The following is a 25,157-nucleotide window of genomic DNA, read 5'->3' as shown; positions in this document are numbered from 1 at the left end:
ATTTTCCAAAGCCTCCCTGGCCAACCTTTAGTGAGTAAGAAAAACAATGGGAACTTTAGTACCCTGTTCCTCTGTCTTCATTTATCTGATGCGAAGTTGAGGCCCGTCCTGGTTCACAGCTTTCACCATTACCTCAGGAACAAAAAGGTGGTTTTCACAGGTGCCGCGTCCATGCAGCCCAACTTACGAGTCCACAGGCAGTGGCCCTGAAGTGCAGGAACCACAGGATTTCTCCCTGCAAGAACAGAAGTGCAAGATGCGATGTCAGCCTCATTCTCGCTGGAACTGGTGACGGTTTGGGCACTGATGTCACTCAGAACAAGCTGGCTCAGCACTTTCCCCAGCCCCTCAGAGGAAAGGAAATGAAACAATGAGCCTAAATGAAGGAGGTGCTTTTTTCACTGTCTAAACTGAGCACTTCCACCAACCACCTTCATGCTGACAACAAAACCTACACTAAAGTGGAGGGGACAGCTGACCCCAGCACAGTTCTCTACTGACAAGGCAGAAAGCTGAACTGCTGCATCTCAAGGTGATCTGCAAATATGGTTTACCCAAACAGTGATAGCCCGAGCCCTCAACAGCGTTTCGGTGCCCAGATTTCACTGGCATCTCACTGCAATGCGAGGAGAATGCTGCGCTCCCACAAAACACATACCCTATGTTTTCCAGTGCATTCCTGGGTATGGCGATGAGGATCTGGAAAGAAAACATCACACGTTAGCTGTGATCCTTCTGAGCGGGAAACCACAGCCTGAATTCTGGCCTCCTGAATGCAGCAGGAGCTCAGATGGAGTCTCAGGTACTTTCAAGGACTGCTTGCTCTCAGTTGCTCTGGCTCACCTTGGGCATTTCCAGAAGATATTCCAGAAGCAATTTTCTGGTAGATCTGGATTTCACCCTAGATTTTTGCAGGACAAATGGTCTAAGAAACTGTATGGTGCAAAAAGTAAATGCCACAAACCCAGAAAAAATAGCTACCATTACAAGTACCTAACTGATGGGAAAAACAACTATGTACATGTTCTCAATATGTAAAATACAATTTATTGTATTTAGGCCATTCATAAGTATCAACACAATGTACTATGTTTGAAACAAACATCTTGCCAATAAATACTATCTAAACATTAATATTAATCTTTTGATCAAATGTGTACAGTGTATTGACTCAATATTGCACAGTGAGCTCTATATGACATTTCCATAGTGCATTCAGTTTGTTACAGGGACAGTTTGCCACAAATATTGCAAAGCATCAGAGTTGACTTTTCCAAATGAAAACAGCTGAACTATTTCATTAGGGACCGAAGGCTGATACAAATGGCAGTGTCCTAGATTAATTGGTTATGGATTCATGGAACCTAATGTTTTCATGAATGAGGAGACTTTGTTTCTAATACAATTTTTATAGAATTGTAAAAAAATCCCACTTTCAAACAGAATGAGGATATTATCATCAAACTTATGTGAACAGCCAACTCTAGTGATCCAGTCATCAGTGAGCTTGTGATCAAGCTCACTCCAGTGAGCTTGTTTTCTCTTGTTTCAATCTAAATATAAATCGTATCTTTGATCTTTTCAGAGATGTATCTCACCACTTGCATTTCAAAAGCCAGACTGTGCAAGCCCCCAGCATTACTCCAGCACTTTGCTCCCTACATGCCTCTACTCAGGCTAGGCTCAGTACCCATCAGTATGAGCAGAGGTCACACACTCTAGTCTCAACAGTTTTCAATGTAAAAATGCAAATATAATTTCCCAATAGTTCTATAATTAACTGTATCTCAGCTTTATCTGGTTAAATCTTAATTCTACTGCATGGGGAGCATCAGCTCCTGCCAGTTTGCATTGCATTACCATGCTCGCACAGAGGGCTGGGGGCTGCCAGCAATACGGCTGGCTATACTGCTTCCCTGGCACCCAGCAGCTCCTGGATCAGCTGGGCTTATGGGGTCTGGTGAGCACAGTATCAAATGCTGGCAGGACCGTGGCTCACAGCAGGTTTTCAACTGCTCGCTGTTGTTCATTCTCAAGTCCAACCATGACAAAACTATGTCCACACCGGTGGGAGATTACTGTTAGAGTAAGGACTGTACGATTTGGCTTGTAAGGGTTGACCCGCATTTGCATGAACTTACACTGCCCTGACATTGCAGAAGGACCTTAAAATGGGCATACACTGCCGTAATACACATTTAAGCTACATTGCCCTGCCGAAGTGGTATGAGCTGCTCAAAATGCAAATAAGAATCATGATCATAGAATGACTATGACTGACTTGGAAAAGATCTGACCATCAGTATAACGGTGCTTAGTGCTTAGCGTGTAGTATCCCTTCGTGCTTAGCATGTAGTATTCCTTTAAGTAAAAGAAAGTTCACTCACCAAGTGATACAATTAAAAATTTCTAAGAAACTACTGGTTAAGTATTACCTCATGATTATGTAAATCATGTTTATATCCCTCATCTTTGCAGTTTATAATTTTGTATATATTTAGATTCTTTATATCCACATAACAGAGATGAAATACTTATTTCTATCTAAAAAGACGGTAGGAAAAAACAGAGATTGAAAGGATTCCTTTTTTGTACAAAAAAATACATTTTTATGACAACAGCCAGTACCTTCACAGTAGGTCCTTTGCTCCTCTACTTACTACCAAGGTTCAGCCATCCATAACGCCATCATAAAGTATCAGAACTGTTTTTCTTTCCACTTTTCAACACCAAAATTCAATGCACTACTATGGAATGTTTCCAAAGTCTTATGCTACATCCTGATAAACTCAGGAATATTTTTTTCTTTTTTTTTTTTTTACTTTAAAAAGGAACTCAATTCATGCAAATAAATACATAATGTGCACCGAAATACTCAATTCTATGATACAGGTGACTTCAGAGAAAAGTCCCTTTATAATTATCTAAACTAGTTCTAATAAAAGAAGATAGTTTCAAAACAGAATTAAAAACATCTCATTTACTGCAAGTTGATGTTTGCTATGTGTTCAAGCAGATTACATTTTCTACCTAGTTGTGTTAATCTGTGGGTTCAGTGTCACTCTTTTGTAGTGTAACAAATATTTGATTTTGAGGGGTGGCTTTTTTATGCAGGTTTTGTAGTCCAGGGTATCAGTCTTCATTTGGTTCTGCACACAGGATCTCAGGTTAAGCCCAGATCTGTGGAGAGAGAGTTGAACAATCGTTTATGACATTGACTATTCTATCAAACGTTGCATTAAAATTTGGCAAGGCAGTCAGATTAGTGGCACAGTGTATCAGCAGCAATGATAGTATTTAACCCATAAGTTCAAAATTCCCTTAACTTTAACAGTTCGGCTAGCACTCTGCGGGGATTTTTTTTAATCTGAATTTTCTGTTCATGTTTTACACTGTGGTTTTATATCCTCGTTAGTCCCTCTAGAGTCAATTTTCCTGTAACAACCCTTCCCCCTCGCCCACTTTTTTTAAACAATCAATCAAACAAAGAAAGAAAGGGTGCTGGTTTTGGCTGGGGTAGAGTTAATTTTCTTCACAGTAGCTAGTATGGGGCTATGTTTTGGATTTGTGCTGGGAACACCTGATAACACAGGGATGTTTTAGTTACTGCTGAGCAGTGCTTACACAGAGTCAAGGCCTTTTCTGCTTCTCACACCACCCCACCAGTGAGTAGGCTGGGGGGGCACAAGAGTTTGGGAGGGGACACAGCTGGGACAGCTGACCTCGACTGACCAAAGGGCTATTCCAGACCATATGGCATCATGCTCTATATGCTATATAAAGCTGGGGGAAGAAGAAGGAAAGGGGGGACATTCAGAGTTATGGCATTTGTCTTCCCAAGTAACCATTATGCGTGATGGAGTCCTGCTTTCCTGCAGATGGCTGAACACCTGCCTGCCGATGGGAAGCAGCGAATGAATTCCTTGCTTTGCTTTGCTTGCATGCACGGCTTTTGCTTTACCTATTAAAACTGTCTTTATCTCAACCCTCGAGTTTTCTCACTTTTACTCTTCCGATTCTCTCCCCCATCCCACTGGGGGGAAGTGAGCGAGTGGCTGTGTGGTGCTTAGTTGCCGGCTGGGGTTAAACCATGACAGAAAAAAAGCACCCAAGGCAGGTGCTCCCAGCACTTACTCGGAGAGTGTGGTCCCAGGAGCCCGAGCAGAATGCTGTCCCATCGGGAGAGACCCGCAAGGTGCTGACACGATTTTCATGTCCAAACAGAATGGATACACGGGACCCTTTCAGCACATCCCAGACATTTATGGTGTAATCGTTATAGCCTGCAAACAGTAGGCGACCTACAAAGAGAATGAGATTTTACAAAGTGAGGTCTTAAGTAGGCAAGATGTCTTGACTGCAGCAGGGGCCTTCTGCAGGACATTCATCACCCAGTGAGCCACAACCCAGCTTTCCCGTGCCACCCTCTGCACACAGCGAGCCCTGACCACGGCTTCTCCCAGGCCAGCTGTGCTCATGTTAGACACCCCAGCTCCACTGCTGACCTATCTGTACTAAATGCTGAACCAATTAAAATTTATTAGTTAAAATTGAGTTAAATTATACAGAATCTGTTCAGTCATTAGAGATGGGGGATGACTCCAAATCACAACAGACTGAAGAGCACTTCAACAGCTAATGGAGGGTAATAATATTTTGCTCAGACTTTACGCAAGAAGTTGAATACAAATGGTTGAATGATTAGTAGACAATTTGGTAAGCGATTCATTGTCCCCAATGAGACAAGCTGTGGTGCTTGTGACCATGACAGAGACATTTGCCTCTGTCCTGAGCGGAGGGCAGTTCACCACCCACTTATCCCCACACAGGGTGACTGGAGGAGCTCTGCATTTGTGCTGGAGCAGGAGAGAGAAGACTCGAACTCATGTCTCTGGACCTGTAGTGAAAAATTGTAATGTCTCTGTCTTCATGCTTCTCTAACATACTTTTACTATCTATTAATCATTTATTATCCTTCTATAAACTATTTATGTAAGTGTGCTTAATAGTCTAGTTACATTTCATGTTTCCTTTGAAATGTTTTTAATCATTATTGTGAAATTCTAGCCCAGCTGTAGTTAAAGGCAAAATATTTCCTGGCTTCAGCAGGGCCAGGAAAATACTTCTCATTGCTACAACAAAGCGATAGCCAGCTAGGTTATTTAAAGAGCAATTATTTTTACAGAGGCAAAAAAAAGGCTTCCATGCATTAAATGTTCCTTTTGGTACTTACTACTACTTTTAATAACTTTTAATAATAAATGCTTTATCAAATTAAACTGGCAAAATTTTACAGTTCCCCTCAAATCCCAACACTAAGATAACCTCCAAAGTTCAGGTCTCACCACTGAGAGAGAAGTCCACACTGGATGCTCCAAAAATGATGCTCTCTTTGGAATAAATTGCTACTTCTCTGTCTGCACGAAGGTCATATAAACGACACTAGGATTGAAACAAAACCAACACACATGCCTCAGTAAAGGCTGGAGTCAATGGCTACTACATTTCATTGAAAAAAATGGGATTGGGAAGGACTGCAGCCTAACAGGCATCACGGGAAGTGGCTGCTTGGCTTCTTTCCTTCTGCTATTTCTGCCTGCTGTAACTGGGACTCCTCTGGAGTCTAACAGGGATCCAGGCAACACAAGGCTGTTTTGTATAAATTGAGTGAAGAACTTGCTTTTCCAAACCACTTCTCTAAGCCTCCTGCCTGTCCTGCTATAGAGATGAGTGGTGGGTTTTGGACCATGGCTACCCACTGAAAGTCCCCCCCCGCCTTGCTTCCCCTACTTGCTTCCCTTGGTTTCCTGCATATTATGGCATCCTGCTGCTAGGGGGGTGTATGGGAAGACAGTCTCTAAAGACAACAGTTTAGCCACAGCTGGAGTCTGGGAGACAGAGTATTAAACCTCTAGTCATCTTTGAGAACACGAACCGCATGGCATAGTGCTCAGACAGTCCCTTGGCACGGGGAAGCCCAGATGGTAGTCGTTGCTCTGAGAAAGACAGGATAGCAAATAGCCCCTGCCCTTCCGTGAGGCCTCTCTGTCTGAAAAACCTACATGAAAATAATTCAAGTGAAATAATACATTTTTATACAGATCCTTGGTTTTCATTTCTCACGGAAAATCCCCAATCACCTCTACAACCTGCACTTCCTGTTTTTATCATTTGCCAGCATACTTAGGCTTGTTTAACATGGAAATAATGTATAGACAGACCAGACTTCATTGCCATGCAGAAAGGCCGTCTGTTAACCCTGAAATCAAAATGCACTTTTGAAACTATTTGAACTGAAAACCTTCCTCAATAAGTTAGGTTTAAGCAAACACTGGCCAGATGGGTTGGCTAATATTAAGATGTTACTAATGAAAAATGGCTGATACTCAAGCCTGCACATGAAGGAGAGGCTGTTTCATTCGCAGGGCAGTGGGGAGCTGCCAGGTACGTGAAGTCCAGGTCTCCCGGTGCTCCACGCTGATGAATAATTCCATCAGACTGTCCTGATAGGGAGTCAGGGTCACCACAGGTGACAGCACTGCCATGTGAGTACGCTTTTATGGTTTCCCTCCAGACAGTCAGGATTATCTGTTCCTCGAAATCCCTAAGTATATAAATCAGGTCAAGGATACCAGTCAGTGTATCAGTCCGTAACGCTGAAAACACCAACCTCTTCATTTAAAGAATGAAGTAAATGGAAACTGCCAAAAACTCTGTCAAAAGTACAGAGATGGAATTTCCCATTCTCCTGCTCAAGTCAGGGGTGTCAGGAATAGTTAAGAGAGAAAAACTCCATCAAATAAATTAATAAGCACAGGAGCCCAGAGCCTGTGGTACTGGGCTTAAGAAGAGAGTGCTCTCATTGGAATTTAATGATGGACAATTTTTCCATCTCACTCCCTCAGCACCTCAAGCGCTCACAGTACCGCATCCGAATGTGTGGAGAGGCACTGGGCTCACCACAGAGCTACAGGTATTAATTTATAATTGCAGCTTTTAAGACCTAAAAGCAGTGTACACTCCCTCCAGAAGAGCCTTGGAAGGTCTCCACATCCAGTGAAGACAAAGGGAATGTTTCTATTGAGTTTAGCTAGTACTGGAGCAGACTCAAAACATGCTCTGAGGGCAGAATACTTTAGAAAGAGTCTTCACCCTCATGCAGCTCGATGTGATGTTTGAATAAACAGGAGAAGCAGGGTGCCAGGTGCCTCTCAAACGTCTGCTCTCGAGTTACACTTAACTGCCAGCTCAGTCCCTGCAGGGCTGTGGTACAGGCAGAGCCTGGTCCCCCATGGGGACCCACCAGCTGCAGCAAGAGCCACCAGCCGTGTGCATCACTCAGGGGCCCAAAGGAACCAGGAGGTAAGTGGCATTCTGCATACAATGTGCTCACCAAGATTGCCTGTCAATACATACTGTGCCCCTCCTAGCAGGTTGCTCATAGATAAGTAAGATCCACAAGAGCTATTGTATCATCTAGGATGACCTGAATGCGGTGACTCATTGCAGTAAAGAGCTTGGCAGTGAGTCAGGCTGACAGGGAGATGTACGTGGCCAAGGCCACCCTGGGGCTGCACTCTCAGGATGCACAGGGCTGCGGAGGCCAGCTGACCGGGTCTGCCCAGCTCCGCACTGAGCTCACAGCCCCTCTGCTTGCCAGGATGCGGGCACTCATGTGCAGGCTGCCTTCATGCCCTTGTGCTGTGCTGCTCCTTCTGACACAAGCTGCAGCATTTCATCTGGTTCCTCCCATGTTGTGACCAACAACTATATGAAGCCAAATCTCTTCCAGTAAGACAACTAATTTTGATCATGAAACTTCAAAACACAGAAAATCTGAAATGAATATTTGGACAGTACCTCACGTAGAAAAGTTTGCAGAAGTGACCTACAAAGTGTTACTAGGTTTTCCCTATAGCATTATATATAGTATTTAATATATATTATATTATATTATATTATAGCATTATTATTTCTGCAACTTTGGTGTCACAGGCCCAGTTTAGTCACTTAAAGCCCTCTGTGGATGTGACATAGTCTTTTAGGAAAATCTGATTTGGGAAGTAACAGAACTTCCCTAAATTAGGTTGCTGAATTAACATACCGTGGCATCGTCTGAACCAGAGGCAAAAGCATCTCCACTTGGGTAATATCTGTGCATGAGTAAAAAAAGACCAGAACACATTACATTACTTGGATGAGGTCAGACTTCAAAAATAGAACCAGCGCATTGCTCAACATCGCAAATGTGTCCTCTCCCAGAAACATACTGACCTGACACTGTTGATATCTGAATCATGGGTTTCAAATGACTGGATGCACTGACCAGACCGCATATCCCAAACCATGGCTTTCTTGTCACATCCCTAATAAGACAAAAAAATTCACTACAGTTGTGCAAATGGTGACATTCACACCTCATGTGCCTGACACGCTTCATCAAGCCCAGCTACGTTCAAAGGCTCTGAACATGACAGCTCTGGGGGAATTTAACCAGCAAAGCAGCCTCAGAACTGGCTGTACTGGTACCCCCAAGCCTGGTGCAGTTGCAGTTAGGAGCAGAGTATGCCACGAAGGCTGGAGCCTCAGCGGTGCTGCAGACCAGCACGGGCGTAGCGCTGCCGTGCAGCACAGTGGGGTGCAGACAGGCCTGGGGTGTTTGCACAGGCAGTCCCGTACTAACCGGCACTCACAGCCCTGCTCTGCTTGTGCTGCTGCCATACCTGTGTCCACAGTCCCACCATGCCACAGAGCTGCATAACTGACTCATTCCCTTACCACTTAACATGCCCAATATAAAAAATTAATACCCAGCATTTAAAGTTTTATAACTAATTCTTTTCATATGCTGAAATAGAAAATGAAATAAGTGCATCCGGAGGGTCTCTTGCCCAGCCTCCTACCAGAGTCAACCCCTGCCGTGGCTCTGCACCCACGTGCTCAATGGCATGGCTGGGATGAGAAAAGAAGCACAACAGCATTTCATCTCATTGTCAAGCTCTAACCTGCCCTTCCAAGCTGTGCTTCCAAACACTCGGTGCTTGCTGCGAGGTGCTCAGCACCCTGCATGCTTCAGGCAAGGGGCTCAGCCCATGTAGTCTGCAACACCCTTGGAGCAGGAACCATCTCATACCCGTAGGGCCGTGCTCTCAGCCGCGATGTCTCGCTGCTGTCACAATCGCGGTCATGGGAAAAAGAACATGGACTTTTCTTTTAAGAGTGATGGGAGATTTTAATAAGTATGACCCTGCTGAGGGGCAGGCCATAGGTAGGCTCAGCTCGGGGGGCCTCAGCCTCTCTGAGGCTGCACGGGAAGTACAAGGCAGGCCAGGCGGCCGCTGCTTCTGCCGAGCTAGCGTGTTCTGCCCAGCAGACCGTGCCACACATGTTATTCATTTTTAAGCAAATATGATTGCTAATTAAATTAAACAGTCTCTTCACAATTCACATCGTTCTCTTTTTTAATTCTCTTGTTAAAATGAAATCCCAGTTTTTTACTAATGATGTCATTATTTAAAAGAGGTAATATTCCGTTGTACCAACTTGTGGTTTCTGCACAGGGGAAACCAAACAGGATAGAGAACATTTTGGACTCAGCATATTTCCCTCTCAAGCCCCGCCACAGCCCGAGCCCAGCCCTTCATATTGCTTCCATGTGCACTGTTCTTACTGACCTCTCTGGGAGTTTGGGGCCAAGACCAATCTGACAAGCTGGTGCTTTGACTCCTAAGGTTTTGAAGGAGAAAGCAGCAACCACCTGCGAAGAGATGGGCCCCCTGAGTGCTATCCAACTCGCCCCGAGGAGCAGCGCTCAGAGGGCACTGAGCGCAACAGCCTGGGATGCAGCCCTGAGCTCACCCAGGAGGGCTGGGATTTTCAGTTAAGTCATTAAATGTAACAGCACCCAGTCTACACGCTGATGTATTGGCATTGCTTATTCCAGCTCAAGGTTACTGTTACTGTATTACATAGGCACAATATACAGGGAGTCTCTCTATGCTACCATACCTTCAGGTTGCACTGTTTTGGCTATACCTGCATTGACATGATACAAGACAGATCTTCAGTGAAGTGGTATTTTGCATGTGATGAATTAAGTGAGTCCCTGTAAGGACGGACATGTCCAAGCTGCTACATCGACACAAGTATGACATATTCTCTTAGCAGTACCATAGCTGCTTGCGATTCTTTGCCCTATAATAAGCTGAGCTGTTCCCAGGGAGAATGAATCTATCCTTTCTGGGAAGCAAGCTCGGTGACAGGAAAGCCCGGGAGGAGCAATGCACTCAGATGGAATTAGCTTTCAGTCACGCTTCGGAGCAGCTGTGCTAGCAGCAGGCAAACTGGGCCAGTGTGCTGGGCTCTGCTCCTGATGGGTCAGCCAAATTTGATAAAAGAGCCATAACAGAAAAGGTCCAGGTTTATTGTGTAGGGATGGGACCATGGCTCCAAGCACAACAAATGGAATCCCCTAATCCATGGTCGGCACCCTCTGGTACAAGGGCCATTTCCATCAGCAAGCACAGGACGGCCCTGGGCCAGCACTGATGGGGCTCAGAAACCAGGTACCTTCAGCAAAGTTACTGGTAGCAACCTGCCTCCAGTAAGAGAGATCATCTCTCAGCTCCTGCTAGCTCTTCACCTGCACACTCAATTTCTGATGTGGGAAAGACCAGGACCACCTCAAAAAGGAGCTGAGCCCCATCCCACTCACCTTTATGCCTTGCCTGCCAGGCTGCATGCCAACGGCTCGGCTGCCCACGAACAGCGATCCCTCAGCAGCAGGACAAGATTTGGAAGATGCTCTGGGTACTTTCCCAGACCAGTCCTGCAGCCCCAGTGAGGTTTGTGTGTTCCTCTGGGCCAGGACAGGGAACGGGCAGTGTTCAACTGATGAAGGGGCTTTAAATGCCTCTGGTACCACTGGAAGGCAAAGGGGACTCAGCAACAGCTGAAGATGTGGCCACACCTCATCTCCCTGCTCCAACTTGTATGAGGGTTTAGCCAGCGTCCAAGCTACCCCTCGGCTTCTGGGGAGCGGCTGAGGGACATAGTGGCGCGCACATTATTTGCAGCCCCACTTCAATGCCCTGAGCAGCCACCTGGCACACCCTGTCCGGCTCCAGAGAGCTGGGCACGAGAAAGGAGCCAAATGTGGGAAGCTGTCTGCTGTGCCGGGCTCCTATCCACAGGGGCTCACACCTCTGCTGCGGTATGAGCCCGCTGCTCTAACTTTGAGCCTTTCCCTTCTTGGGAGAGGCGTTGTTTTGATCTCAGGCTGGATTGCTTTGGTGTGGGGTGGAATTTGCTAAGTAAGCAGAACTGCAGTCAGACTGGCTGGGTGGGTTTGACCCCACAGTCAGGGGTTTAATTTGCTCCAGCTTGGAAAATGTGCTTGCAATGAGTGGATTGCACTGGGGCTTCCAACACATACTCCAGCACTCTCTCAATAAGAACATGAGCCTCCTGCTTTGCTGCCTTTTCCCTTCCATGTTCCTTAATTTTATATTACGATAGGAAGCTCCTGCTTACCCCAGAGACAAATGTATTTCCCGTTTCAGAAGGGGCCAGGTCCAGGCACAGGACATCAGCTCCATGACCATGGAAACTCTGTAGAAGCTGCCCACTCTCAACATCCCACAGAGCACAAGTTCCATCTCCACTTGCTGTCAGGATCTATAGGATGTGGCAAGAAGAGTCACAATACAAAAATCAGCAGATGATATTCAAGTTCACAAAGAAACAAATGACATCCTATACATACACCAAGGACAGCTTTAATTTAAAGAAATATTATGCAATATATCAAAGCCACAAAAACAATGTGAATCTAAGCACAGTTTATGTTTTTCATTTTTAAGGAAAGAAGTTAGTGTGGAAAGGAGAGGTGTATTGACAGCTATACCTAACACAGTGTTTCAATAATGGTCAGTTTTGTGCAGTGGGGTTTGGAGAACTGATGGCAGTGAGAATCTGATGGCATTTCCACATTCTCCAAAAAGGAGGTAGAACCAGACTGGTATTCCTGTCTGCCTGTGTATTTAATCCTATCCATATTTAGGCTGCTGGAATTCAACCTGGGTAAAAAGAACTGTTGGAGTTAAGTATACCTGTTTAACCCTCTAAATTTTTTTTCTGCTTGAAATAGCCAGGTTAAACCCAATTAATTGGGCTTAAGACATGGATTTTCTGAAAGGGAAGTAAGCCTGTCTAGACAGTTGTTTGGTAAGTCCATCACCTCTCACTTGTCCAAAACCATTTGTGTGTGAAAGGGCTTGAACATACACTGACCGAACATAGCTCACAGCTTCCCTCATCTGCTACAGTGCTTGTAGAAAGCACATGTGATCAGTGCTTGTTATTGTGGCTAAATCCTGATGATGCTCAATTGTTCAAAATTTCCCCTTGGCACCCGAAGCTGTTATGCAATCATAAATTCTGTAGGTTGAAAGGGTTCCTGTGCACTGGCGTGGAAGGAGGCAAGGGTGAACTTAGGAGGGCTCTCAGTCTTATACACAGGTTTTTCTCATGGTTGGTGAGGAAACTCAAGGGATCCCAGTGGGTAGTCAGAAGTTAAAAAGAAAATACTCTTCAAGAAGAAAATGATCACATAATCATGAAACCATTCAGAGTTGCATAAAGGTTAAACACTGAACATGTTTGACAGATGCTCCAAAAACTCCTCCCATAAACAGAGGTCTGCAAAGCTGCAGAACAGACTGTTCCAAATCCTGCAGCAGAGAGATGCTAATACTCTGAGATTACAACAGCAGAAGAAAGTCCTGACTTGTCTTTCTGGCCAGCTTTTGAGCCTAGATCAATGAACTTCTCTGTTCTGAGGAATATTTGTACTTGGCTGAGGAATGAAGACTTTCAGCTCTGAGGATGTGCTCTCCTAATAGCATGTAAGAAAGATATGAGGGGAATAGGAATAGCTAAAGGTGTAAGGGAAGGGTCTGTTGGCAACCCAGAGCTCCAGCTAATGCTTAAAGAGAAATGTTATGGACTCAGCTTCACGGTATTGCTATTGAAAACCAAACCAAACTCCAAAAATCCAAAACCAGAAGGGACTTAATCTTGGCTATTAGACTCCGGCTTGCTGCACGAGGGGCTGTGGCAGCGCTGGATGGGGATCCTCGCCTGGCGCCTGGTGGCAAGAGGCAGCACTTGCACACGGCAGAGGACAGCCGGGACACAGTCCCTGCTCACCAGGAGCACATCACCGGGGCTGGGAGCAGCGGCGAGGGCAGAGGGGCCACCCTCACCTCTGCCGCCTCCGCCATCGCCACGGGCCTCATCCTGCTTCTCAGCCCTGCCGCACTGGGAGTATGGCTGCCTGCCCTATGCAAAACACTTGAGATCCCAATTAACTGTTGCTATTAATACATATGGAGCATTGTCACGTGGGGAGCATTATCATACCGCAGAGCTGCAGATACCTAATTTAGGAAGCGAGGCTCCCCAGCTCTCTGCATACTGAGGCAGGGGAGGCTCTCTCTGGCAAGACTGATTTGGGGCACCAAGAACAAGGTGCGCACGTCGCCCAGCCCTGCAGCTCAGCGCTTGTCTTGGCGTGGGTGGGAACATGATGAGGAACAAGGATGGGACCCCCGCTTTCAGCACCTACACAGCCTGAGAGTGGCTTTAACCAATGATGAACCACCCCCACATCTCTCTTTCCATTGCACTGCCAGATGCCCATGGGCACACCAACTCCTACCCCGTCCTTCATTCCTCTGAGGGAAAACCGAGCTGTAGTTCGAGAGAGCAGCCCAGGCAGAGCAGCAGCATTCACAGCACCTAGCAGTGGGTGCTGGGTGCTGCGGGGGCACTGGGCTGGGGAACACCTCCACCACACACTAGGGCTGCTCCAGGACAGGTACCACATCCCCCGGTGACGCGAGCTGGGACAGCAGAGCTGCTCCGCACACAGCTGGGAAAGCTCCTGCACAGTGTCCTCGTTACACTGTGCACCCTCAGAGTTACTGAACAATTCTAATTCTGAGGCCGTTATGTAAAAGGAAAAAGATAAGAAATCTGCGATTCTCTAGGATCCCCTACATAACAGTGTCCTAACAGAAGCCTGGCCAACTCACCTGCTTGTATCTGTTTCAATAATAACATACAGTGCTATAAATGATCACTTATAAGCCTATCAATCACAAGAAAATTTCTCTTTAAAGTCTTCAGGAAAATCTCTGAATCACTGAATATAAAGCACCTAAATCCACTGTGGTATTATTTAACAATAGTAATACATTACCTTCAATATCAATGCAGTTTGCTGTATTTAATATGGAGAAAAAAGACGCAATTTTCTTTCTTTTTTTATTATGAAAAATAAATAACTATTTTTCCTTTCATAGGATCTAATCACGATGCATATAGGTATGGACAAGAAAAGAGAATACTGTTTTTCTCTCTCATCAAAAACATTCCACTTAATTTAGACTGCTCTAATTACGCAGGGCTCCTGCACAGTAAGGTCAGGGCTAAGCAAGCCTGAGCACTGAGTACCTCCACCACTTGTTTCCATGGCAATGGACTTAAATTAGCACCTCGGAGTCATTACAGAAACCATAGAACGACAAACAACAACGTACTCTTGGGCATCTCATGTCCCGAAATAGAAGCAATGAGAGCTGATACTTCCTTCAGAAGAGCTCCAAATATCTGGAAGAAGGGGACAAGGTATTCCCTTTCCTGCAGCTCTGCTGACACAGAGAGCAATGAAAATGCTCCCTTCTGCCACTTATTTTGCTGCAGAGCTGCACTGCGCAGAGCTTCAATTAAATTCAAAAACCAGAGAGGACAAGGGGATTATCCTGGCTCCTTTCATCATCTTTCGTGTTCCTGGAGAAAGAGATCTTTGAGATATTCACTACAGAGGAAGGCTAGCCTTGTCTCAGAAGATCTGCATTTAGTTCCTGGCTTTGCCATCATCTCCCACTGTGGCCCTCTGTGCTCACCCTCCCCGGCTGCGAGACGGGGATAGCATCACTCCTTTCCCTCCAGGTAACACACCACTGCATGTACGGACAACAGGGCTGGCCCTGCGGGACCATCCTCAAGCTCAAATATCTCACTTGGTACAAACAAAAAATACTAAGAATGAAAGCAAAAGCAAAGTTGGCTGGACGTCCAGGACAAAGCAGGCAAACAACACAGTCTCCACCAGCTGGCATAGCACATACCCAACCTAGTCCCATCTCAGCTGGGTTTTTAACTATTTGTATTAGTTTGAGCTCCTAAAAGCACAAGCCAGCACAGACCCCGTGAGCAGAGAACCCACAGGTACCAGCGCGCTCCCTCTGCAGAAGGGACAGGCCTTTGCAGGGAGCAGACACGACAGCCCGGCCACGGGCCGTGACAAGCATTTCCTTATAGCAGCTTTTGCAGCACCTTCCTTGCCCCCAGCAAGGGTTTTCCAGCAGCCTCTGCATGGGGCAGGACATGGCCCTGGGTACCCCAGGTGCAAGGAAGGTTACTTGCACAGCATACGAATGCAGCTCATATTAGGCGTTGCTGGATGGTAAGCAGTGGGTAGGGAATGCATTTACCTGCATGTCTGAGTTAGTGAAGCTGCAGGCAGACAAGTAGTTTGTGTGCATTGCAACCGATTTCTTCTTTGCAGCCATATTTTCATTTTTGTCAAATGTCAGAGGGTACACAGAACACTTGTTGTCCAGGCCACTAAAGAGAGTAATAATAGCAATAACAGAGAGAGGAGAACTAGTTAAAACTGCAACGACAAAAGGCGAGTGGTGATAAGAAGGAAACCACCTGTCAGTGCTGTGCTGCCAAACCCTTGGAAGTACCGACTTCCCTGTATTGTGCTGTCTGGGATCTCCCTGTGCAGGGAAGCCCCAGCTGCCTCACCAGGCTGGCTACTTTACAGAACTTGAACAGCTGTGCCTCTGTATTTTTTACCCTCACAGAGTTTATAAATGGCACTGAATGAAACCTCATGAAAGTATAAACTGGGAGGTGACACAGCAGTCACCTCAGGGTTAATGTTTCACATAAAGCCAAACTGCCATTTTTCTGTTGACATCCGTCATTGTAAGGATCAGTATTTAAGCATCATTACTTATCTACCTTAATAAATTTGACCTAAGTCCTCTGGAAGAGACAGTATAGCAAGTAGTGGGTGTGAAGACAGGGCTTTTAGAAGAGTTTGGAAAAAAGGCAACAGAAGCACTGACCTCTGTAGCTGATGTCTCCCTCCTGGACAGTTGCACCAGTTAAGTTGTGTCTCCAGGCCAGATGCGGGACTCTTTTCTAAAGGGTCTGACTTGTGTCTGAACCTTTTCTAGAGTAGTGGTAGATCAGCCCCTGCCCTGGGATCCTGGCATACCACCAGGTGCTGGTTCTGTGCCTTATATTACGTGCACAGCACTTGACTGACAGCACAACAGAAATACAGAATTAGGTAGTGCAATGCATATATGCCCTCCCTGTCTCTCTTACAAGTGTGGAGACGGAGCTTTCTTGCCATTCTTCGAGTTTTAGTCAAAAACGTACAGTTTCCAGACACTCTCTCCACACACATTTTGGAGTCGGCCTGTCTGTCTCAGTCTGCTGCTTTCTAGATTTGCAAGCTGCACAGTAAAGTTTCTCTTTGTTCCCTTCTCTCTCCCCAAGCTTGCTTTGTCTGTCTGATCCACCCAGTCCCTTTTTAAAAGATGTTTTGCCAACATCTCATCTCTTTGTTTTCTCCCCTGCATAAGCTCAATTTTTTCAAACCTGAGCCCTCAGAAAACTTGGAGAAGATTATCAAGGATGGGGTTACTTCTCCCCACCCCAATCTATTCATGTGCTGGTAATCACTAATGACTAACCTCCTCTAGATCGTAGAAGAAAGAGTGCAAAGTAAAAACAGAGTTAAAAACACTCTCCCTTAGAAGATATATCCAACACACACAACCAAACGGGAACAGGGAAGTTGCATGCATGCAGAATTCCTAACCCATGATATAAATGCTGAAAGAGGATTATTTTCCACGCTTACACAACAAATGTTATTGCACTGAAGTCAGTGGAGATATGTGTATGAGCCATTATGGGAACAGAATAAGAGGCACTGAATGTAGTCCTTCCACCCACAATCAAGGCACGCAAACTTCTAGCTGTCAGCATCTGAAGGCACTGGGACACCACTACAAATCAAGCTTCCCTGTGTAAGCAGCTGTGGAAACTGGGAACTTACCCACAAGCAATAGCACATCCAGATGGGGCATATGCACACGCCATCACCCAGGTGCATGGCATCGTCACTGCGTGTTCCTGAAACACAGCATCTCTTTAAACTGGGATGTCACTGTTTCTCTAATCGGTGCAAGGAAAACAGTGTAGAGTAGTAAGGTCAGTATTTCTGTGGGACATCCTTAGGGTCAGTGAAAGGTACAGGTGCTTCCACCAGCCACAACTCACATGTAAGGCTGGGACAACCCTTACTGCAGAACCCAGCAGAGCAGCGGGAGGATGGCTAGTCCCTCCCTGACACCTTCCACCTTATTCATGAGCCCCAAACTGATCACAGAGCATGTTCTATTTGGGTTACTCAGTGCTGTAAAAGGTCCCCACTGCTGCACGTGTAAAAGTGAGTTACAAACAAGCTGGTTTTTTTCTCAGCTGTGTGGAGCAGGGTGCTGTGAGGCAGCCCTGGCAGGGCTTGGAGGAGCAGTGACACCATGGCACAGTGAGCACCACAGCTGAAGGATCCCAGGTGATCACACATGGCACCTGGTACAGGGGTTACCCAGGGAGGGCCTCTGTTTTGCTGGCTGGGCTTTGCCCCAGCCAGGAGCCCTCCCTGTCAGCAAAGAGGCTGGATCAGAGACTCCCGCTGGAGGCCATGACCAACCCCAGTGCCCTGACAGGGACTTTGCTCAGAGACAGGTCAAGGGAGGTGGTTTGCCCTGGGCCCCTTGGTTTGAGGTGCTGGTGGAGGTTTGCATGTTATCCTGTCATCCTGCTGCCTCCTGTGACACCTGTGAGCCCTTCAGCCCTCTACCTTATCCCACCATCATTTGCTCCGTGCACAGAAATCTGACTTTTGCTGAAGTTTCACTTACCTTGTTGGTAGTGAAGGAATCCCACACGATCACCTTCCCATCCTAAATGAAAGCACACAGAGAGAGAAATTGAGGCCTTTCAGAAACATGGCTATGAGCCTGCTTCCCAGATTTGGGGAAAATTCTGCTGCTCATTTCCATCCCCCAGTCTGTTATGTCATGAAATTTTTGTCTCCATTTTAGCAACAGCACAATAGTCACAGCAAAGCACCGAGGAGATGCTCCTCAGTAGTGCGAGTTATGTCTTTGACCAGAAGAAAACCATATCTCCTCCTTACTAAGACGACTGACGTCAGCTTAAAAGACCGATTTGGTTTTTTATTTTTTTTCCCTTCCCTTTTAGCGGATTTATGAGAACTCCTCTCACTTGCAGCACACACCATAGACAGGACAATCTCCTCAGGAAACTGCCACTAGCGAGCCCTCACTTGCCTCCTTTCAGCCACGATGTGTTTCTCCCAGCCTGTAATCACCACCTACAAAGCCTGTCACCTCTCCCAGGTGATATCTGTCAGGAGCTCAGTACGGGGCCTTACAAATACAAGAGGTGACCTGTATTACAAATCACTTGCCGAGCTGGCAGCACTCATGGGGACTATTTATGGACATTACACTGTTTATTCATCTTCCCTTTCCTGTCTTTTCCTGGTTTTCCCTTTACTTCTCACTACACTTACTTAACCTTCAATTATCCATTGATACAATCCGCTAAATAGCCATCGTAAGAACACTCCACAGAGAGCAACACAATCACTTTGTGCATGCCAGCTATGCTCATGCCAGCTACTTTGCCTTATGCGCATAATATTGTTATCCTCCCCATATCATGAAAGCGAAACGTTTATTACTGAGCAGCAATTGTTGCTGTACCTGGACTCACTACAGTTCTTAAAATAGAGTAAAAAATGTAAAAATGTGTTACAACTTGCCTGTTCAGCTTTCTGATCTACACACTGACATTTTAAACACTTTAAAAAAAGTGACATTAATTATTTAAAATTATTCTCTTTGCTGAGATCACCATGAATGGTAAAAACTCATAGTAACTGAAGGTGGCTTGTAATGCAGATTGCCTATTTTTATCCCTCAAGTGAGACCCCTGACAGATTTCATATAGGTCAATGAACAGCTGTGAGATGCAACGAGCTCACTCACTGCCATACTGGGCTTAGGACGAACCAGGGGATCTAGAAAGTAATTATCTCATTACCTCCTCCAGCTCATGAGACTGGTCTTGAGCAGGTGTTAGGACTATTTCTCAAAATGCCCAAGTAAATGCAGTAATTTTGGCAGGATGTTTGAGGCTTTCAAGGTCGCACCAATCATACAGACTGCAGAAGAAATTTCTGTGCACAGAAATCTCTAGAAGAATCAACATTTCTTCTCTTCCCTTTTCCTACTTATTTTCTCTGAACACATAAACTGAAATCATTACTAAATATTTTATCTGTAAAGAACAAGGAAATGAAAGCAGCCTCAGATGAGTTATATTTTCTATCATAGTAGGGAATATGGGGAAAAGCTGTATATGACTGGACAAGAAATATTTAGGGTATTGGCTACAACAGGTGTAGCGATGATCAGAAGCTTGTATTTGTGCTCTCTGAACAAATACATTGCCAATGAACTGCTTTAAGGGCATCTTGAAAGCATTTACAATATACAGAGGTATCATCTGCAAAGAGTGGCACGTAGCACAGCCGAAGCTACAGTGCCCAACAGTAGCTTTGAAAAACATCTGCCCAACAGCATACCTGGGAAGAGCTCACAATTCTTCTCTTGTCTTTGCACCAGTCCATACAGAGAACTTTATTTCCGTGGCCCTTCAGGGTCCTCCTGGTCTTCATCACAAACTGGCCCAGTGCCTCCACACGCTCTGCCACCTGATGAACTGCAAGCAGCTGATGGTTAGAGAGCCCTGCATCAAAGCTCTGCCCTGGCAAATCTGTATGTTTATGAGTAGTGTCACTTGGAGGAATTAATCCATGAAGTCTGAGTCTATGATGCAAGCCATCGAACTCTGCTTCAGAGCTGACAGGTGGTAAAACCAAGGTGGGCGGTGTATGAACATATTCACCAGATAAAGATAAGGATGAATTCACTCAGGGCTTGAATTTCAGGGCTGTAGCAGCTGAAGCTCTTGCAGACCATCACACCCAAGTATAACTGGAAAACACATTGCCCCCTTACCCCCTCTTACTGGGAAATCCTCAGTCTGACTGAGGCTTGAAAGTGCACAGATAGCCTCCAGCCTAACACATGCCTCAAGGTACTCAGCAGAAGTGAAGACCCCTACTGGGTCTTGGAGGAAAAATCATACAAAAGAAGGGGGTAAGCATCAAATCTCCAAAGTTTCAATGGTAAAACACTTGTTCTGGATGCAAGACTCCCAGCCGCAGTTGGCTTTCGGCACTACAGCAGTGGTGCAGTGTGCTACAGGTACTATCCACTGGTGCTGGAGAGTTGTCCTCTGCTGTGCTATCCCTTCTGGTGGCCAGGGGAGCACTGAGGGCCAGGACACAGCTCTGAGTGAGCAGAGAAGCTTGGCATTTGCTATAAGAGTGCGCTACCCAACTTCTCAACAGTATCTATGGACATCAAGGACTTCATGGGTGGGTCAGCTTTTTCTTTTATGGGAAAGAGAAACAGAGAGGGCAGGCAAGCAACTTTCCTGAGTAGCATCCTCTGGTGGAGAAGTCTTTCATACCTCATTTGATAGCAGTCATTTCAGCTGATATTCTTAAAACCCCAACAAATTTACATTTCCAATTGTGCAAGCTCACTTAGACATAAAATTCATCCCACTGCAGCTGACACAACTAAAAGGTGTCTCATGTAACCCTGATGCCTCATGCTGGGGTCATCTGCACGTGTCTGGGAGAAAGCATCATCTGAGGAAACCTATTTGCCCTGCTCCAGCGTTGTTCATCCAGCGTGGAGCTGAGTAGGGCCATGATGTATCTTGGCACCCTGTGGCAGCTCTGACACACTTCACCCAGAGCATCAGGGACAGTGGGAGTTGCTTCAAGTCTCACAGCAGAGTAGGGGTCCTGGGGCAGGAGGCCCTGGCACCAGAATTAAAAATGACTCTGTCTAGAGAAGAGCTAATAGGATCCAGCGCTTCCCTGTGTAGTGCGTTTGTCCACGCTGAAACCTAAGATGATCCAGCTGCTGTTAGCTAAGGGGGCAATGCCTGAATCAAACCTGAAAAAAATGCAGAAGCTGGCATGCTTTAATGAGCTGGTGAACAAAATCTTAAGCTTTTCAATGCCATGCTGGAGACTGAGCTCCACATCCCACATGGCAGGTGATTGCTCTGGAGCTGCATTGCTGCTTCACCCTTCATCACTTTTCTAGAGCTGCAAGAAAGCTTATGGGCTGGGAAGGGCTGTCACAGCGAGAGAGCAGGCATCCTTAACTTTGAGATCATTCCCTGGCACAGGGTCAGGGGAGCAATTTCTGCCTAAGGCAGAGACTGATTTCTGGTAGATTAACTTTTGAAGAGTTGTCTTTCAAAACCACCAGCCCTGCAAGCTGTGCCAGAATAATGTTCTCACCTGAAATCTCTGCTCGACCAGTCTCACCCAGCCAGGGGACAAGTGCTGTCCACCATTCCTGACAATCTGTCCATACCCTCTCTAACAGCAGGTCAGAAGAAAGTTTCTCAGAAAGTACCATATAAACCCAATGAGGAAAAGATACGTTTCCCCCTACTTTTGCCCATGGAAACCTGCCAAATGATTCAATCAAAAGACATGAAAACACAGGACAGGAGGTTATTATGGCAGCTGGAAAGATGCTTGTGTCCAGAACATATCTGAAAAAACAAACGTTTCACAGACAATGGGCAAAGCATTTCCATTATGTCAACACAGCCGAGACTCTGTGGAATTGTCTGGTTTAGCTTTACTGATTCTCTGAGGACGCTTATCTCCAACCACAGCCATAATAATCTTGCACCCGCCTAGCACAGGTTTTAGAGTCAGATAATTATTTTGAAGCATTCTCCAATATTGTTTCAAGATAGTTGAAAATTATGCACTCAGGCAAGTAGATCAGCTAAAGCCAATAAGTAGCTTGAGTGGTTTTACAAAGGTCCAGATAAAACAGGCTATTTTTCTAGAAGATATGATTTGGCCTGAACAGGAGGTGTGGATCTGGTGCAGATACTACTGGGTCTTTGATCTTTTCTGTGCTGGAAGTCAGTTGGTCCTAATGGTCTCTTCTAGCCTTAAAAATTTATGGATTGCATGAACACAACAAACTGTTTTATCTGCACCCAAAATTCTAAGCAACAAAATTGAATCCTTAAAATTGTAAGACTGCAAATCAAATGCACGTTTGGTATTTCCTTTTTCTATCCACGTTTTTGAAAGCTGCTGTTCAAAACCAGTTGAACAAATAAGGGCAATCCTGGCTCAGCCAGCTGTTTGTTTTGGGAACCATAGAGGGAAAGTCATGATCAGAGCAAAAAAATGCGAAAGATACAATTTTAGATTAGGGGAAAAAAAAAACCAAAACAGAAGAGATGCTTTATTCTGAAACTTACAATCTCTGCAGAAATAGTTCTTGGGGATAATTTAAGTGCAAAAAAGCTCTGATACAGAATCAGTGATATAAAATATTACGAGGGAGCATTGTTCTACAGCAGCGTAAGACTTTTGTCTTAGAAATCACGTCATGGCTATGCAAGCACAGCCTTCCAACATAAGTTTATAGATCTTACATATGACAAAGACAAATATCCTATGGCTATCAATGACACACACAGTTATGGTATCACTGCAATCATAGGTAAAACTCTTTGTGAGCAAAAGTGGATTTAAGCATGTGCTTAAGGGGTCTGTTAAACAGAGGCCCCGCTACTTCTGATACAGACAGTATACTGTAGGAATATGATGATTTATGGTAATGTTTCTGTAATGAGGCCATCTCCATTTGTTTAATGATTCCTATTAATAGGACACTCATATAACATATGATCGTCTAATTTAGACAAGAAAATGCTCTGTTTACTCCAGAAAAAAAAAAAATTCTTTTAACCCTCCCCTACCGGAAATTTAAGAATGTTTGCCAGTCCCTCAGTCTTACAAAACACTAAGAGTTAAATCACTGGATACAGGCTCAGATTCCTTTTCAACATTTAAGGCATCAAAACAGATTAAATGAAAGTTTTAATGACCCACTGATATTTCTAATAAAGTGAGCTATATGATTTCAGAGGAATACAGTAATTTACATGTTTTTCTCAAAAAAACCCCTGCAATATATTATATCATTGTAATTATAAAAATAAAATAATAAAAGGGTTTTTTTAATCTCAGGACAGATGAATTCATACCTATTTGAGAAGATCCATAAAAATCAGGTTAGCTTATTTTTTCCTGAAGGGGGTGGGGGGGCATGGTAGGAGGGCAGAATTGAAATCTGTCCATGTCACTTCTGTTACGTTAACCATAGATCTTGAAACTGCAGCTGGTAACAGTGTTACGCATTGACAGCTCGAGCATTGACTCACCCCACACCCCTGAATCAGCACCGGATCCCTGCAAGTTGTTTCCTTGAGGAAAGGAGGGGAGAAGGAGCTGTTTTTGGAAACCATGTTCCTTTTTAAGCCCTTTCACCTTACGTGAAATCCTGGTCTCATTAAAGCGAATTCCCATCAACTTCCACAAGGCTGGGCTTAATCTTTCTTTCCTCCACTAAGACGTGCATTAAAAGGATACAAATAAATCTCGGAATGCACCGAGGGGGATGTTCCACGGTCTCTTCCCATCCCTGCCTCCCAGCCACCCACCCACACCAAAGGCACTGCAGAAAGCGCAGCTGCGTGCGCGCAGCCACAGCCGGGCCAGAAGCCCCCGCGGTGCTGCGGGGCGGCCGGGGTGCTGCGGGGCGGCCGTCCCCGCGGCCACCGGCGCTGCGTGTCCCTGAACGCCCAGGGAGGCTGCGCCGCCCGCGCTCCCCGTCCGCTTCCTATTTCCCCCGGCGCGGAGCCGTGCATTGTTTGAGCAGCGCGGCCGAGCGCACGCAGCCGCCGGGCTCTCAGCTGGGCTTCAGCAAACATGGAAAACCGACCGCCACGACACCAGAGGCGGGCGCTGGGGGCGGCTCTCTCCGCGCCCCGCTCCCGAGCGGGATGCCTGCCTTTCCCGAGCGGGCGGCCCCGGCTTCCAGCTGTGCTCTCGTTTCGGGGCGGCGGCAGCAGGTCTTCCTGTTTACCCGGCGAGGCCAGGCCCGCGGCGCGGGCGTGCGGCAGCCACGCTCCCTGCCCGGGGCAGCCGCCAGCGCCCGGCCCTGCCCGCCGCCCTCGCGCCCCGGCCCCACTCACGCTCCACGTCGTGCAGCTTGGCCCGCTCCTCCTCCAGCTTGCCCTTCAGGCTCTCGGCCTCGTTTTTCAGCGATGCCAAGGTCTCGTTCTCATGCAGCCCCTCGGTTGCCATCTTTGCAAAGGAAGCAGGGAGAGAGACGAGATGAGGGGAGGGAGGAGGAGTTTGCTTGCCTGGCTCTCAGGGATGCTGCTGAGGCTCCTGCTGCCTCAGCAACGGCGCCGGAGCCGGCCCGGGCTCCCTCCCCCTCCCCATGCTGACGTCCAGGGCCGGCCTGGATGCTCCTCCAGCCCTGCGTGCAGCCAGCACCTGACCAGACACCATGCGGAAAAACACCCGTGAGAGCCAGCAGCCCTTGGCAGCCCCGCGCTGCAAGGCAGCACGGCAGGCTCAGCATCCCCGCTGGCCTCCAGGCCGGCAGCTGGGACCAGCCCCGCCTGCCCACAGGCTCAGCATCCCCGCTGGCCTCCAGGCCAGCAGCTGGGACCAGCCTCACCTGCCCTCCGCCTACCCACAGGCTTCCACCAAGCAGGTATTTGCTGTACATCCCAAGCCATTCTCACAGCCCGAAGGCTTCATTTCCCCAGAAATACATGCAAAAGGATGTTTCTGCTTTGTACCCAAGTTTGTTTGCACCAGAAGCTGCGCACTCTGTGGGGGAAGGAGGAAAAAAGTCACCGGTCACCCCAACAGCATTTTAAAATACCAGACTGAGAAGACAGATCCTGTCCAGGCTTAGGAAATCCCAGCT

The 25,157-nt window shown here is 46.4% G+C and overlaps 1 protein-coding gene across 4 annotated transcripts; it reads right to left on the bottom strand.

Moving 5' to 3' along the window:
• Positions 1-24,661, bottom strand: GNB5 (G protein subunit beta 5). 4 transcript variants are annotated; one of them, XR_012776240.1, is made up of 14 exons: positions 23,596-23,809; positions 19,832-19,968; positions 18,078-18,119; positions 17,210-17,286; positions 15,561-15,693; positions 11,533-11,676; positions 8,275-8,366; positions 8,105-8,153; positions 5,346-5,442; positions 4,135-4,301; positions 3,031-3,180; positions 844-901; positions 659-699; positions 1-235 (listed from the first exon to the last, which is right to left on the bottom strand). XR_012776240.1 is itself a non-coding variant. In XM_075506025.1 (11 exons), exons 1-11 carry the CDS (start codon positions 23,738-23,740, stop codon positions 3,169-3,171), a joined length of 1,095 nt encoding a protein of 364 aa, XP_075362140.1. In that variant the 5' UTR covers positions 23,741-23,809; the 3' UTR covers positions 1,023-3,168. The 4 variants fall into 4 exon arrangements, 2 of the variants coding, with proteins under 2 accessions (XP_075362140.1, XP_075362141.1); XR_012776239.1 differs by lacking the exon at positions 844-901 and having other exon boundaries at positions 2-235; XM_075506025.1 differs by lacking the exons at positions 1-235; positions 659-699; positions 844-901 and having other exon boundaries at positions 1,023-3,180.
• Between the last annotated feature and the right edge of the window lie 496 nt (positions 24,662-25,157).

The sequence above is a fragment of the Mycteria americana genome, chromosome 6 (genome assembly GCF_035582795.1).
Source record: "Mycteria americana isolate JAX WOST 10 ecotype Jacksonville Zoo and Gardens chromosome 6, USCA_MyAme_1.0, whole genome shotgun sequence".
NCBI classification, from domain to species: Eukaryota; Metazoa; Chordata; class Aves; order Ciconiiformes; family Ciconiidae; genus Mycteria; species Mycteria americana.
Note: the sequence above shows the minus strand (reverse complement) of the source record. Positions and strands in the feature narration are given on the sequence as shown.